We start from the raw sequence: 14967 nt of genomic DNA, 5'->3' as shown, positions 1-14967 counted from the left end.
AGAGGAAACAACCACTGTTTGAAGCAAGGAGAAAGTTTGAGAGTGCAAGGCACAGAGTTCTCAGAGCTACCTGAGCTAACATATTTCTCTTCTCCTTCAATGTTCTCTGTTTCATAATTTTCTGTTTAATTTTGTCATGTCTTGAGTCTCATGGTAAAAGGCAAACAAGTGAGGTTTGTAATGAAAAAGCCATAGAGCGGAAAAAGGCAGAGAGTGCAAAATTAAAAGAAAAAGCCATAGATGTCTTAGAGTTCCTTTGTACATCTTTGTTGTGCATCATGATTCTGTGGGAATCCCCTTGTAAGTTGGGTTAGCACTTTACAAGTTGTAATCAGATTGGTTATAGTGAAATTCCATCATGTTTGTGATGGAGACTGGATGTAGGCTGCACTGCACTTAGCAGCCGAACCAGGATATATCTGGGTGCAATCTTCCTCTCTTTCTACTCCATTTCTGTTTTCTATCACACACGAGCAAAAGACAGAATTTTCTCGTGCCAAGTGACGAGACAAAACAAAAAAGTCTCGTGGCAAGGGACGAGACAAAACCGAGTTGCTCGTGTCAAGTGTCGAGCAAAAACATAAAAGTCTCTTCCAAGAATCAGCAAGTGTTAGCTTTCAAAAAAAAGGGGCTAAGATTCAACCCCCCCTTCTCTTAGCCACTGAAACCATCAAAGCTCATACCTCAGAAATTTTACATGAGACTATATATGTATTTGATAAAGCTTTATATTATTTTAGAATATTATATTTTATTCGAATATATACTTTTAAAGTATTAAAATATTTGTTGGCACTCACATATTTTGAAATTGTGAAATATGTTCTTATGATAACAAAACTATGATTGGAAAAGATTTCTGATGAAAAGGTATTATCTAATTCGATTTGATTCGATACCTTATATATTTGAAAGATAAGAGATTTATTGTATTTGAAACTATATGTTTTGAATTGGTTTGGGAGGCTCGTATTAGAAAACCGTAGTTAACGGCGATTATGACGTTAACCTAGATGCATCTGGCTCAGACCTCAATTAGCAGGGGCATTCCTAGCCTAACGTGTAGGCCACACGTTATATCTGTTATTCCGTACGGACACACTAGAGGAAAGGGCTATCCACTTATTATTATCAACTATTACTTTCTAATTAAAATTACTTTGATAATAGTATTTATATGGTCTCATGTCGATTATAGATGTCCTATCTAGTCACTGAGTTGCAAAACTCACCCCATTTTTTTAAAAATATTTTTCAGGAACAAATACTTGACAATGTGAGACTTTTTATTCAGGAGTAATGATCTGCAATGTATCTATTCTTTGTTGAGTTCCTAGATATATATGCTCCATATGTCACAGGCAGGGTCTAACTATTTTTTATTATTTTATTTTTTGTTAAAAATATATAACTATTTATTTTAGAACTTGTAAAATATTTGTAACTTTCTTATTCATTTGAGTTTGTTAGGCTTGCTAGGAGATTATTTTTCTAAGCGCCAGTCATGGCTCATTTTGGGCCGTGACAAAGTAGTATCAGAGCTTAGGTTTAATCTGTGTAATATAGAACAAATGTCCTAGGATAGGATCACAATTGTATAAATAGAAGCGCACCTATTTGTACAAATTGTGGCACTATCAGAGACTTATAGGAATGTCACCCTTGTCCTCTGTGTCATTGTTATCTTCTGATTATTGTGATCATGTGTCCTCTGCCGCTTCTTGTTTCTCCTATCCTTTTCTTATATCCAATCTCATGTTATCCCTTGGTAGGTTATTTTGAACGCATTGGTGCAATGGTTTCGGTTTCGACTCTTTATCTTTTAGCTAATTTTACTTTTTCTCGTTTTTGTGGATGTATGCTTTAATCTTCTTCATCTTTGTGTCGTTCTCTATGATTCTTGATGTCAATATTTCATGCATTACTTAGAAGATTCGATCGGGGTTTGGCATGAGTTATTATCTGATTCCCTTATAGAATAGTATTTGAATTTGTGGATTGCATGGATTTGTTGAGTTACTGATCAAAATGCTTTGTTTTACGAGTTTTTCTTCTTATGTTGATAATCTTTGAAATTATAACATAATTTTGATTTGCTTTTGATTCTTTCTTTTCAATCAATGATTTTGAAAACTGTTATTTAGTTGCTCAGGAAGAAGAATTATGTGATGAAACATATGAATATAGTGTTATTGTTGTTTATTCGATTGGTGATTTTTTTTTTTTGCTTAAGTTTAATGAATTAATTGGGTGATCAGTTAATAGGATCGAATGTCTTTTCCGATATAAAAGTATGGTTGTGCTTTTCTAGTTTGATGATCTGGTTTTGGTATGATTCTTTGTTGCTAAACATGGCTTTTCTATCATGGGACGATTTGCTGTCTGATAAGTTAAGAGAAAGATTGTGGTTTGTTTTTTGGTTAGTGATTATATAATGAATTTTGCTTTTAGCTAGGCTATAAAACTTGAGAATTTTTTTAACTCTTTGCTTTTTGGAAAATTTTCTTGTTCTCAACCATTGTTCTTATTCTTAGAGATTTAGGAGATTTGTTTTCTTGGGTTGTAGTGTCTTTGTGAGATTAGGATTGTAGATCTAGATATTGAAAAGATATTAGCTATCTTAATTCGATAATATAGGATTCCTGTAAACTTTATTGCTTCTAAATTAAAAGTGGGAATTAATATTAAAATAACTTGAGATTTTATTAGAAAAATCATAACATAGAAAGACTATTTTGATAAATTTTTCAGCAAGTTAAGTTTTTTTTTTGGTTAGAAGATTAGTAGTTTAAAATGCCTGTGCTCTGATCACAAAGTTGTTTCTATTTTTATTATTCGTACTATTGAATATTTATATGTTACAACTTTTTTATAAATACAATTTTTCGTTTTCTATCATGATGATATTATTGCTGAATCTTTTAGCTCTAGCCATTAGAATAGGTTGGTGTCTATGAACTGTTATTGTCGTTATTACTATTCAAGTCATCATTATTGCGTGTTGATCGATATTATTATTGTTCGAAACCGTAAATTCTTGCCTATTGATATAGTTAGGATTCAATTTTTTTTCTTTAATAGTGATTTGGTAGTGTTTTGTTAGGTTTTCTAGTACCTTTCTCTTTTTGTCTCATTGTTATTATCATTTATCTTTTACATAACATGTCTTTTGAATTCAATATGCCCTGCATGATATTTTAGGTGCCTTTGATATTAAAAATCACCTCATTATTTTTACATGATGATTTTTGCAAGTGGTATTCTAGATTTGTTTGATTGATTTGGTTTTGTTATTAGTAATATATAGTAGTGAGTAGTGGTGCTATTTTGTGATTAGACTTCTAAATTCCTTGATTTGTATGTAGCTGTTGTTTTTGTGTTTGTTAGGCTCACTTTTGGGTTGGAAATGAGTAAAGAACCTAAAAAAAAAACTTTCTCATAATATTATATTTTTCAAAATAAGATAAGGATTTAAAAGATATATTTTTATATTTAGATTTATTTTTTTTTAAATTATGACTATTATGATTATTATTTCATGTTAATAAAAGATATTTTTTGAAAATATAACTTTTAAATTACTAAGATTTTTTTCTGTACTTATTTCTAATGGTGGATCTTTTTACGAGAAAAAAAAAAGTAAAAAAGGAGAGCTAACACAAACGATAGAATTGTGGATGTGATTAAAAATATCTGTTAGATGTGAATAGAGATGCACACTAAAATGACAATGGAGATTTATGACTATGAATTTGATGTCCAAGTTTATTCATTTCTACATGTATTAATCTTTGATGTCAAGAGCATATATATATTTATTTGAGGTTGTCTTTAGTTCATGAGCTTTAAATTCAGTTAACTATTTATGAAGATGAATTTTCATTTTGGTATTTTATCTTTATAAAAAAAAAATATGATCCCATTGTTTGAAGGATGAGACAAAATAAAAAGTAGCAGTTATTATAACTAATATTAGTTTATGTTGATTATAATTACATCAAATTTTAGTTTTATTTTCATTATCTTATATGTGTGTTATTCGTAAATTAAGTCATAACTGTGTGATCATATGAAAACTTTGAATCTATTTTATAATAATAATAAGTTAAATAATGTACATGTGGATTTTGGTTTGGAGGATATTGAGATGAATGCTTACATTTTCTCTTCATGTTTACATAATCTATCTACTATTTAGAGTAATGAGATATTAAATTTTATATTGGCATAATTATTTAATGTCCAAGGTTATGATAATAATTTCAAAAGTATTTAGTTGAAGGTTTTTATAAAAAGGGAAAGGAAGCATATTCAATTTTTGTGACAATTGTTGTTTTTTATTTTTTTTAATGACTGTTAAGTTGTCTATTTTAAGATGTGTTGTCATATTTATTTGTTTATTTATTTTTTAATTTATGTTTTGCTTTGCTTTTTCTATTGTTGATTTTGTCTTTTTGCTTATACATATCTTTACTTGATGGTGCAGCTAAGTATCCTCTAAAGTGTTTGAGGAAAAACCTTTGCCCTAACCCCTATTAATATTCAATTCACAAATCATGCATCTTTTGTTTCAACTTGAATTTGTTTGACGCGATAGCATTTATGCTTTTATCAATTCTTTTAAAATGTCCATCTCATATCTTTCCTTTGAGAATGTGAAATGATTCTATCTTAGTTTTAACCATTGTTGATGGTTGTCTTATTTGATTGTGTTCCTAATCATTCTTTTAAATCTTTGTAAACATCGTTATTAACTTTAGTGACCATCTCTTGTGAACTTTGTACTTCTTTGATTCAACCTGAATGTGTTTTAACCTAATACACCATTTTTTCATTTATTGTTTCTATCAAAGCTTCTTGATTCAGATTTTCTCGTTAAGATGCGATTGACTCTCTTTCTGGCACACTTCATTATTTTTGTACATCATTTGCCTAATTGCGATCTTAAGCATCCTTTCATGTGTGTGCGAACACCATCTGTGATGTTTGCACTTCTCTTCCTAAGTTTTGAATCATTTTGAGTAAACTTGTGCTTGTGTCGGTGTCACATGCGATTCCTAGATATAGCAAGCGATACGTTAGTTTGTTAGGACACAGCTTATCGACGTTTGAAGTTTGAAAAGTTGTAATTCTAAAACTTGACATAAGACTGTTTGCTACCATGGATATGTACTACAGAACCAAGATTGTATTTTGAAAAGATTGATGAATGAAGGTGAAGGGAGCTATGTATATCTGAGTTGTCAAGGGAACGAGAGTAGGTGAATACCAACCGCATCATTTTAACAGAAACCTATCTTGTAACCTTTGCATCTCGTTATACTTCTTTCTCATGTTTGGTAAAGTGCTAAAACCATGTAAATTCTTGCAGATTATATCAATTTTCGAGGGCAAAAATTTTTGTAAGGAGGGTAGAATATAAAATTCCTGTAATACCCTTGCTCATCTTTTTTCAAACAAAACCCTAACCCTAATTTCCTAAATTTCCAACACACACTCCCCCCAAATCAAAGAAGAGAAGTAGAGAGAGTGGATGAGAGAAAGAAGGAAGAGCAGAAAGGAAGAAAAGAAGGAAGAGGGCCAGCGGGGCTGGAGCTGCTGTCGTCGTTGACATCGAGAGAAATCGAGAGAGGTTCGAATCTGAGAGAGGGGAATGACGAGCACGAACCCAAAGGGGAGAGGGAAAGATGAAGAACGAACCAAAAAGAGAGACATTGAAAGAGAAGACGCGATGAGGAGAGGGAGGAAGCGCGGCGTCGTCGTCGCCAAAGGAACCACTGTCGGAGGGAGACATCATTGCTGCAGCGGGAAGCACAGAGAATGAGAGAGGGTGAGAGAGATACAAGATAGAGGGAAGAAGGGTGGCAGTTGCGAGCGGAGGTGATGATGGAGGTTTTTGCTGTTGCCGTCACCAATGCTCACCGCTGGTGCACCTGAAGCTACTTTAGCCCCTACCTTACTCTACCGTGACTGACCCCTGGCCTCCCCATTTTTGTTGGAGTTACTGATGCTACCGCTGGAGGAGAGGATCTGATACCACCACTGTCTTGCTTTACCAGTGCCACTCTTACTGTTGTTGGAAAACACGCTGGAGCTTCCAAACATGCCGGCAACACTATCTTGCCACTGTTTTGGTCTAACTTCTTCCCTTGGTTTGTTCTATTTTCACCTTATCTCTATCACCATTTCATTTTCCTGCCTTGCTCTTGTTCTGATTTATTTTTTTGCCTCTATTCTGATGGATTGTCAGAACTATATTTGCATTTGCCTTTTTATTTGATTTGAATCTACTGCATTTTGCTGGTGTTGTTGCCATTGTTTCTACCGTAAGAATTGAAGTTGCTACCACTGCCCTAATCCAAGTTCTGCGCTCTTTCGTACCCTTTATTTTGGCACTCCAGATTTAGTTTTTTTGGTACTTTGAGACAACGTTGTGAGTAGGCTTTACATTTATAATCGTTAAGCTTTTGATTTATACAATTCTGAGTTCTTAATTATATTTATAAAACTATTGTTGAAGAACTTTGATTTGATTAGAATAATTGATTTATTATAGTTGAATAATTGCTTTGATGAAGCTCATACCTTAAAAATTTTACATGAGACTATATATAATTATATATGGAGGATTGGAGAGTATAACGAGGTGATGGGTGCAAAATATGAAATGCAAATGATGATGCATGGTGAGAAGAAGGGGAGATTATCTAAACTTACAACACATGAAAAACTCAATGTCAAGTCAAAATTCTATTTCTACAAGATACCTTATGGATGATAGAAAATCTGAGAAGGTGATAAGAAAAACTCAAATGGATTCTCATTTTGGTACAAATAAAAAAGACGGATTAGAAAAAGAAACAAAAAAGACAATGAGAATCAAAGAGACAGATAATAAATTTTTCTTTGACTCACAATACCCACCGGTCTTTAAAAAAGTTATACGAAAAAAGCTTTTCTTGAAAATCAAGATGAAGATACAAGATAGGGAGGAAGTTTGGATCAAATGGTTGCAAAGGTGATAAAGAGAGAATCAATGGTATTGTAAGAAAAGAAAAAAAAAATGACGTTAAAAATATAAGAGGAAGAAGGAAATCAACAAAGAAAAGAAAATCTCTAAAAAGTCTCCATAAAAAAAGAAATAGAATCATAAAAGAGTAAAGTTGGAGGAAAAAATACATTATAAATATTAGATGAGTCCCTTACTACCAAGGACTTCAAATTACGGAATATGCAACAGAAATGAGCCTCCCTACATTTCTTGAAAATATAGACTTTCTCCAAGTTTCAAATATTTTACTTGAAAAGAAAAAAAAAACATAATTATTCGTTGTTTATGACAAAAGCAATTGAGATTAGTTTTGAATTAAATTGCAATTATTAAATTGTAATTCTCTAACACAATCTGTGAATAACTAACAGCCTTTTTCTGTGAGGGTGAGTTCAAAACATCCCAACTATATGGTATACAAGAATCATTGCAGGGGATAATACAAAGTTGCGTCATGATATTAAAGGTATTACGAACATTTCCTTTCAACACATTCACCCAAGTAATTAACGGCTTATCCGAGAAGAATGCTTCTATATACTTGCCTTAAGAGTTCACACATTTGCGATCTTTAACTATTAACATCACATAAATTATAAATATATCTGTATGTGAGAGTTTTTACCATTAATGATATATTCTAACGTAAGAGAAAGTATGAAAAATTAATTTAATTAGTGTATAATGTGTACAATGAAAATATTTTTTAATTAAAATTAAATAATAATTAAATTAATTAATTATTATTTATTTTTAATTTAAAATACAATCCAAATAAAGATTCAAAACCGTAAACAACGCAAAACTGCATCCCTCTCTCCCATTTGAACTGAATTGCTTCTCCCCTATTCTTATCTTCTCTCAAAGGTGTCGCACTGCCACCCACAACAGCCGCCGTCGCTTCGAGAGACATCGCCGTGCACACCGCGGACGACTGAGCAACACCATCGTGAAGATTGCGTCGTTCGCGCAGCCCTGAACGTGCCAGTTGGAAAAGCTCCTCCCCCAGCCGGCGACGTTTCACCTCCGACGTCTTCATTCGTGTCACATAGGGGACATACTAGTGTGACGTTTTCATATGTCCAGCCTCTACCGCCCAGCCTCTTTGCGAACGTCCGATCGCGCTACACCAAATCTGGACAGCCTTGCCTCTTTCGCGCTGCCCACTCGCCACCGGCTGTGCAGCCTCCCCCGCAGCCAGTTTGATCATGGTTGCTTCTTCTGCTCATTCATCTCTTTCTTCTTTTACTTCAATGGCCAGTTTAGGATGGTCATTTTAGTAGATATGCGGATGATTATTTTATTTCCTATGTGAATGATTATTTTAATTGGATTGTGTTTAGTTATATTTAATTAAAATATGTTGGATGTCAATTTATTAGGTACGGAGATGATTATTAGTAGATGGTTATTTTTATTAGGGATGAAGTGAGATGATTATTGATGAAGGTGGAGGTCTCCGCTAGTTGAGAAAAAAGAAGGTATTGGAGTGAAATGCTTTGGTAAATTAGAGTTTGGGATGGTTGTTGTTTTAAAATAACTAACTGAATTTTTTGAAAATTTGAAATTTGAAATCGAAAGATTTAAAATTTGATGTGAAATAATTAAATGAAAATGATTTTCATTATTTATTTCTATTGGACTAAATAACTAGTCCATTGTACATATTGTCCAAATTCTTCAGTCTCTCCAGCCGGATTCCTAAAGTAAAACTGTAAAAGTAGCCCATCCTTTGAGGAGTCAAAACCTCATTATCCATTCTTACTTTCTTAATAGTTCTTTAGACTTTAGGAACATTAGGCTCATCTTCAAACAAGCAGCACCACCAAATTTAACATCCTTCAAACACTTTGTTTTTCACCAATTGCTTCTCATCAATAAGACCCCCTCTCCCAACATTCATAATGAATCCTTCTAATTCCAAATGCCAACATCACTTGCCTGTTTAATTACTATGTACCTTATTTGGGCAATGACAAAAATTCAGGGCAGTATGGTCTGCGTATTTAGTTCATGTCGCATTGCTGCCTCTATCCTGTATTCTTTTTCCCCCACTTTGATTTATAAATTGAATCCTTGGTTTGATACTTTGGCTTGTCTAGCCGAATAGATGAGGACCTATGACTTACTTTCTAAAAGAATAAGTGATGTTTTCACTTCAGAAGATTATATTCAATTTTAAAAGAAATAATATACTATAACAAAATAAGAAAATGTTGAAAACTTAATCACTCCTGTATTCACATAAAATATCACGACATATACAATTTTTTACTTTTAAAAAAGGAAAGTACTTACAACAATGAATAAAGCAAAATAAGTAATACAGTTTAACACACTGTTATCATCCATTATCCATGAGTTACAATGCAATCACATTTCACACACATGGCTACACTAACATAGATCATCCTAAACCCTTTTTTTTTTGTCTTTTTTTTTTAACTTATAACCACACCACACGTGCACACTCTTCTTTTTTTTAAAAACTTATGACCACGCCACACACACCACATGCACTCTTTTTTTTTTTAACTTAAAACCACACCACACTTGAACTTTTTTTTCTCTCTTTTCTGTTTTGGGTAAACTTATAACCACATACACTACACATCTGCATTTTTATTTTCCTTTTTTAATTTTTTTAGTGTTTTTTTTTTTGAAAAAAAAAATAATACGACATAAAAGAAGTCAAGTTGACAATATTCCTTCCTCTTCATAAATGTCTTGTCCATCAGTCCATGTCGGTATCCTCATTTTGTCTCTAACTCCATTACCGGAATTAGATTCCACCTAATAAAACTGTTAATACAACAGTGTTAGTTTAAAAAAAGACCAAATAAAAATAAAAAATTGAAACTTAAGTAATATATGCAGTAAAAAAAATGATGGTAATATAACTCTCAACCTTAATTTGGGATCTATTAGAAAGGCAAGAAGACAAACACAAAATTGTTTTGGACAATAACAACAACAATAATAATAAATCAATAATAAAAACCAAATTTTTGCTTTGAATCTTTTCCAATCATTGCCTCCAATCAGAACAATAGTTAAAAAATAAATTTAACAGAAGAAGAATAAAGAACAAATTAAATAGCACTTCAAGGCTTAGTCACAGTATTATTACCCTCATTAAGTGCATTCAGGTTTCAAGATTCAATAATGAAGTGGATTATTTCGGTATATACTATTTAGTCCTATACAGTTAATTAATAAAGTATTTTTTTTCTAAAATTTAAATAGCAGAATAAAAGCTATGTAACTAATTGTATATTTTAACAAAGATATTTAAGACTTAACCTAAAGTGAATATTCATCTTGGTAATGTTTTAAACTTAATAAATAATAAATAAGGTTAAATGATGATTGGGTCAAGATCAAGCAGATATATACGTTTAGGTTTACTATTTGAAGGAATTTTAATACTGGTATATAATAAGTAAAATGTAAGATCAACAAAATAAATAAATAACTCAGAATTGAGGTTGGAAGTGATTACTGAATCCAAAAGCATCCAAAAGCATTTGTGTATAATGGGAAGTATAAGAAAGAAGGAATGATGTATGCCATTCCAACCAAATCTCTGACTAATTAATTAATCATTTCTCTCTCATAGAATCTAGTGGACTTCAATTAAATAGAAGTCATAAAACTTTGGGCAGGAACATAATTTCATATGATCCTATGCAACATCTTACGTACCATCTTTTCTCTTGGTAGCTCTGACAACCACTAACATAACTAAGGAATTTGTTGAGTTTTTGAAACACTCATAATGGGTGTGGTGTTAAATTAGAAACTTAATTTGATTTGATTTGCGCAAAAAATAATTATAGTATTTTACTAATCAACTATGTTTGTACCACCGGCACCTTAGTTAATTTTTCCTGTTGACCAAACTGAAACAAAACATTCCGGCTTAGTGGCAATTCTCTTTTCTATATGCTTACATCTTTGAACTGGCAACGAGCAGTATAAATAAGATTGGAAAATGAATGACATCTTAATTAGCATAAATAATGTGCAAAGGGAAACTGTATTCTAAATTATTTTAACAAATTCAATCATTATGCAGACTGCAGAGTATAATAAAACTGAAGAGAGTAAACTTTAGGCTAATAAGAACTTCAACTTAAGAGAAAGGAATATAATACATACCGTCCCTTCAAATGCCTGCTGTACAGCACAGTTAAGATCAACTTCCAACAATACTGCTTTTAAATTCTTAAATTCAACTTCTGTCCACCTGTTGACACTGACAGCACCTGCACAAAAGCTCTCCATCTTTTGGCAATCCATTAGTGAGAATTTGTCCGGTAATGGGAATTTTAAGGCAATGTTTCCATTGTAAAACCTTCCAAGGTTCGGTAGGGAGCAAAGGGACAGAGTTTTCAATTTATGAAACACTATTATCTCTTCTTCAACAAGCTTTGATGACTCTTCTGTCTCTTTTGACACTATCTCTTCTAATGACTCACAATCTTTTACTGACATGTTCTTTAGTTGATGCAAAGTTCTGCTTGTTGAAGGTGTGAACAAACTCACAAGACCATTGCATTCTGATATGTTCAATTCTATTAGGCTGGAGAACGATACCTTGCTTGGTACTATGATCCTCAGACAATGACACTGGTCTGTTAGCAACTTTTCAAGATTTTTAGAAATGAGATCCATCCATGCATGTTCTAATCCAATGGACTTCAGTTTAGACAGCTTAATCAACTGCAAACATTTTAAATGAGGAAGAATTCCTTTGATGCCGTCCATGTTGGGACTCTGAGAGCAGAATATCTCTTTGACAGAGCAACAACTCACAGCAAGATTTTCTATGTTTGGAAGCTGTCGGAGTACTTCTTATGGAAAAGTATCTGAAACGTCATGAAAACATTGCAACTGAAGAGCTTCTAATTTTGAAAGGTCATTCACATGAAGCTGCTCATGCCACATCATCATGATCTCCTCCTTACTCCGTGCTAGAAACTTTAAGTTTGGAATTACCTACAAGGAAAAGAAAATATGGCCAATTTAGCATACTACATACATGATAGTCAAAATAATTAACATGACATGGATGGACATATGTCATAAAATTTAACAAGACAGGAAACCTTTTCTAACAAGAAAATGGCTTGATTCTCTGCTTGTGGATGTTGATATCTCTGAGACTCACATTCAAATGTCTTCACATTGTCACAGTGGAATAAGTGCACTTTCTCTAGCTTGGGGCATTCTAACTTGTGGGGTGCAGAGTAGAAACATTTTAATTCTGGTAAAGACCACAGTTTTATGGAGGTCATGCTTTGCAATGCAAACTCTTTAGGAGCTCCTTCAACATCTGCTTCATCCTTTGCAACAATTTTCCACCAATCTATCACACTCTGTTATTTCCAGTTTCTCAAGTTTAATCAAAATTTCGGCTATAGATATTGGAAACAACCTTTGAAGGTTGTTGCATCCATGCACGTACACTTCTTCAAAGCTCTGAAAGTAACTAATTTATTGAGTAGCCAGACCTTAAAGAATTGATCTTTGTGTCTTTTGCTTCATGTGTCACTTCAAAAATTGTTTTTGATTAAATATATTTAAATTGTTTTTGATTAAATATATTTAAGCTTCTATGGTAGCCAACAAGTTAAGGTGGCTAAAGTGACCATATGATGTGTACTGTATTTTTTGATAACACGAGCAGTAAAAATTTATGATTGATTGTACTATGACCAAATGAATTTTTTAATTACAGTAAAAATAATAATAGTTGATAATATTCATGAAGGGCAAAATCATAAAATTGAAATTTATTTTTGAGAAAAAATTTATTAAAAAAATAAAAGAAATTTGAAAGCTACCGTTAGGGTTCCAAATTTAATCAGGGAATTAGTGAATGGATGGTGTAGTGAGTCGGTGATCGTTGTTGAAGGTTGTTGGCCTCTCTATGTGGTGGCGGTGGCCTACGGAAGTAAAACTTGTTGTAGGTCATTGTCGCGGCACCTGTTAAACATTAATCGGAAAAGGTGATTTGCGTGGATTATTCTATGAAGGTGTCTAAGGCGGGGTATGTAATGGCCGGCGTTGAATGGCAATAGTTGGAGGTGAAAGTGGATGTTAGAGAATCATTAGAATCAATTTAGATCAATTAGTATCATCTATTAGATGTACTAAATAATACTAATTGATCATAATTGATCCTAATAATATTCTAACAGTGGGGAATAAGCGTCGTAGGTCATTGGCTTCGTATCTAGTAGGCACGGATTGGAAAAAGCTGTGTGGGTGGAATTGAACATCAAGGTGGCAGAAGCGGCTTGGTGCAACGGATATATGGTCTGTGTGGGTGGAATAATAAAATTTATTCTTTATATTTCGATAAAACCAATTTAACAATTATATATTATTTCTAAATTGCTTTTATGTAATGAAAAAAATCTAAAATAGAAGTTAAAAAATTTGTCTACAATTCGACTCTTCCATATTTAAAATTTTAGATCCGTCCCTAATAATATAAATACAAAAATATTTTATAAACTATTATGATTAAAATATCGTTTACCGTAATTTTACATGAATATCTTAAAAAAATACGATTGACTCTTTTTATTTTATATTTTTACGTTTTGTACTTGTCAATGTCCATTTTTTCTTTATTTTAAAAGCTTATATCATGAAATTAACAAATAATATGTATAATCATGGATATATACAAATTAGAAAACAAAGAATTTTTGGTTAAATAAAAAATAACAAATTAATATCTTAAAAAAGTTTAAATTTTGATAAAACTAATAACTTTACTTCACAAGTCGCATGGTTTTGCAATTTTTATATTTGTTTCTTTAAAATTTTATACAACGACCACGCTTTATATAAATATTGAGAGGAAAAAAAATTAACATTGAATTCAATTTTAAGATAATCTGATATGAGTGATTTTCAACTAGTTTATTTAAATAAATTATTAATAGGTATGGCATTATGAATTTAAGATTTATGAATACTAATTTTAGTGGATTCATAAAGTAAAAAAGTAAATCTTATTAATAAAACTATTATGAAGATTTTTAATAAGAACAATATTACATGACTAGCAAGTATTATCATTTTTTGTCATTACTTAGTGGTAATAATTTGTACCCATATTTATAAAGATTTTGTACACAATAAACATATAGTTTACACCTATATTTATCAAAATTTTACATATATGAATCATTATCATTTACACTCAAAATTCACCAAAAGATGAACAAAACTATTAAAAATGACTAATTTTTAAAAATCTCTTTTAATAATAATAATAATAATAATAATAATATCAACAATAACAAGAACAAACTTAATAATAACTATGATAATATCAACAATACTGTTTAATAGTTATTTTTATTCAAAATAATAATATTTTTTCTTAAAATTTTAACACTTTTAAATTTATACTCTCATATAATTCATGCTACAAATACATTAATATTAGATGCTCATATAACTTGTTTTTTTTTTTATTACACTCATCATTAATAATTCATTATCTCTTATTGATCAAACATTATAATGAATTTTTACACTACTGTTGAAGTTTTAAAATTATCCACTCAAAAAACACTAACAGATTTTTTTCCTTAAAATAAAAGGCTCACATGATATACACATTATTTTAGTTAATTTATTTACTTTTTAGTCCTACAATAATTTTTAATAATAAGCTCCTATCACTCTAAGCAACAACTTGTACCCAATTCTTTACATGTTATGTATTCATTTGTCAATCAAAACTTAGCCACTATAACCTTGGCCACTAAAAACTACTTTTTTTTTTTATTCATATCATGGAGCTTTTGGGAGTAAGTTTAGGAGATTGGCAGCAAATATATGAAGAAAAATAATTCTATAATAAAAAATAATTTATCATTATTTATATT

At 31.4% G+C, this 14967-nt stretch overlaps 1 protein-coding gene across 1 annotated transcript in view; it reads right to left on the bottom strand.

Moving 5' to 3' along the window:
• The window catches only part of LOC110278279 (probable disease resistance protein At4g27220), a 35791-nt gene extending 27701 nt beyond the window's left edge, over window positions 1-8090 (bottom strand). Inside the window, exon 1 of the mRNA XM_052257949.1 lies at window positions 7841-8090. Coding sequence (XP_052113909.1) covers window positions 7841-8090 — 250 coding nt within the window. The remainder of the gene's footprint in view (window positions 1-7840) is intronic.
• Between the last annotated feature and the right edge of the window lie 6877 nt (window positions 8091-14967).

Source organism: Arachis duranensis, chromosome 2 (genome assembly GCF_000817695.3).
Source record: "Arachis duranensis cultivar V14167 chromosome 2, aradu.V14167.gnm2.J7QH, whole genome shotgun sequence".
Lineage (NCBI taxonomy): Eukaryota > Viridiplantae > Streptophyta > Magnoliopsida > Fabales > Fabaceae > Arachis > Arachis duranensis.
The sequence above is the reverse complement of the archived record's forward strand: the minus strand, read 5'-3'. Positions and strand labels throughout refer to the sequence as shown.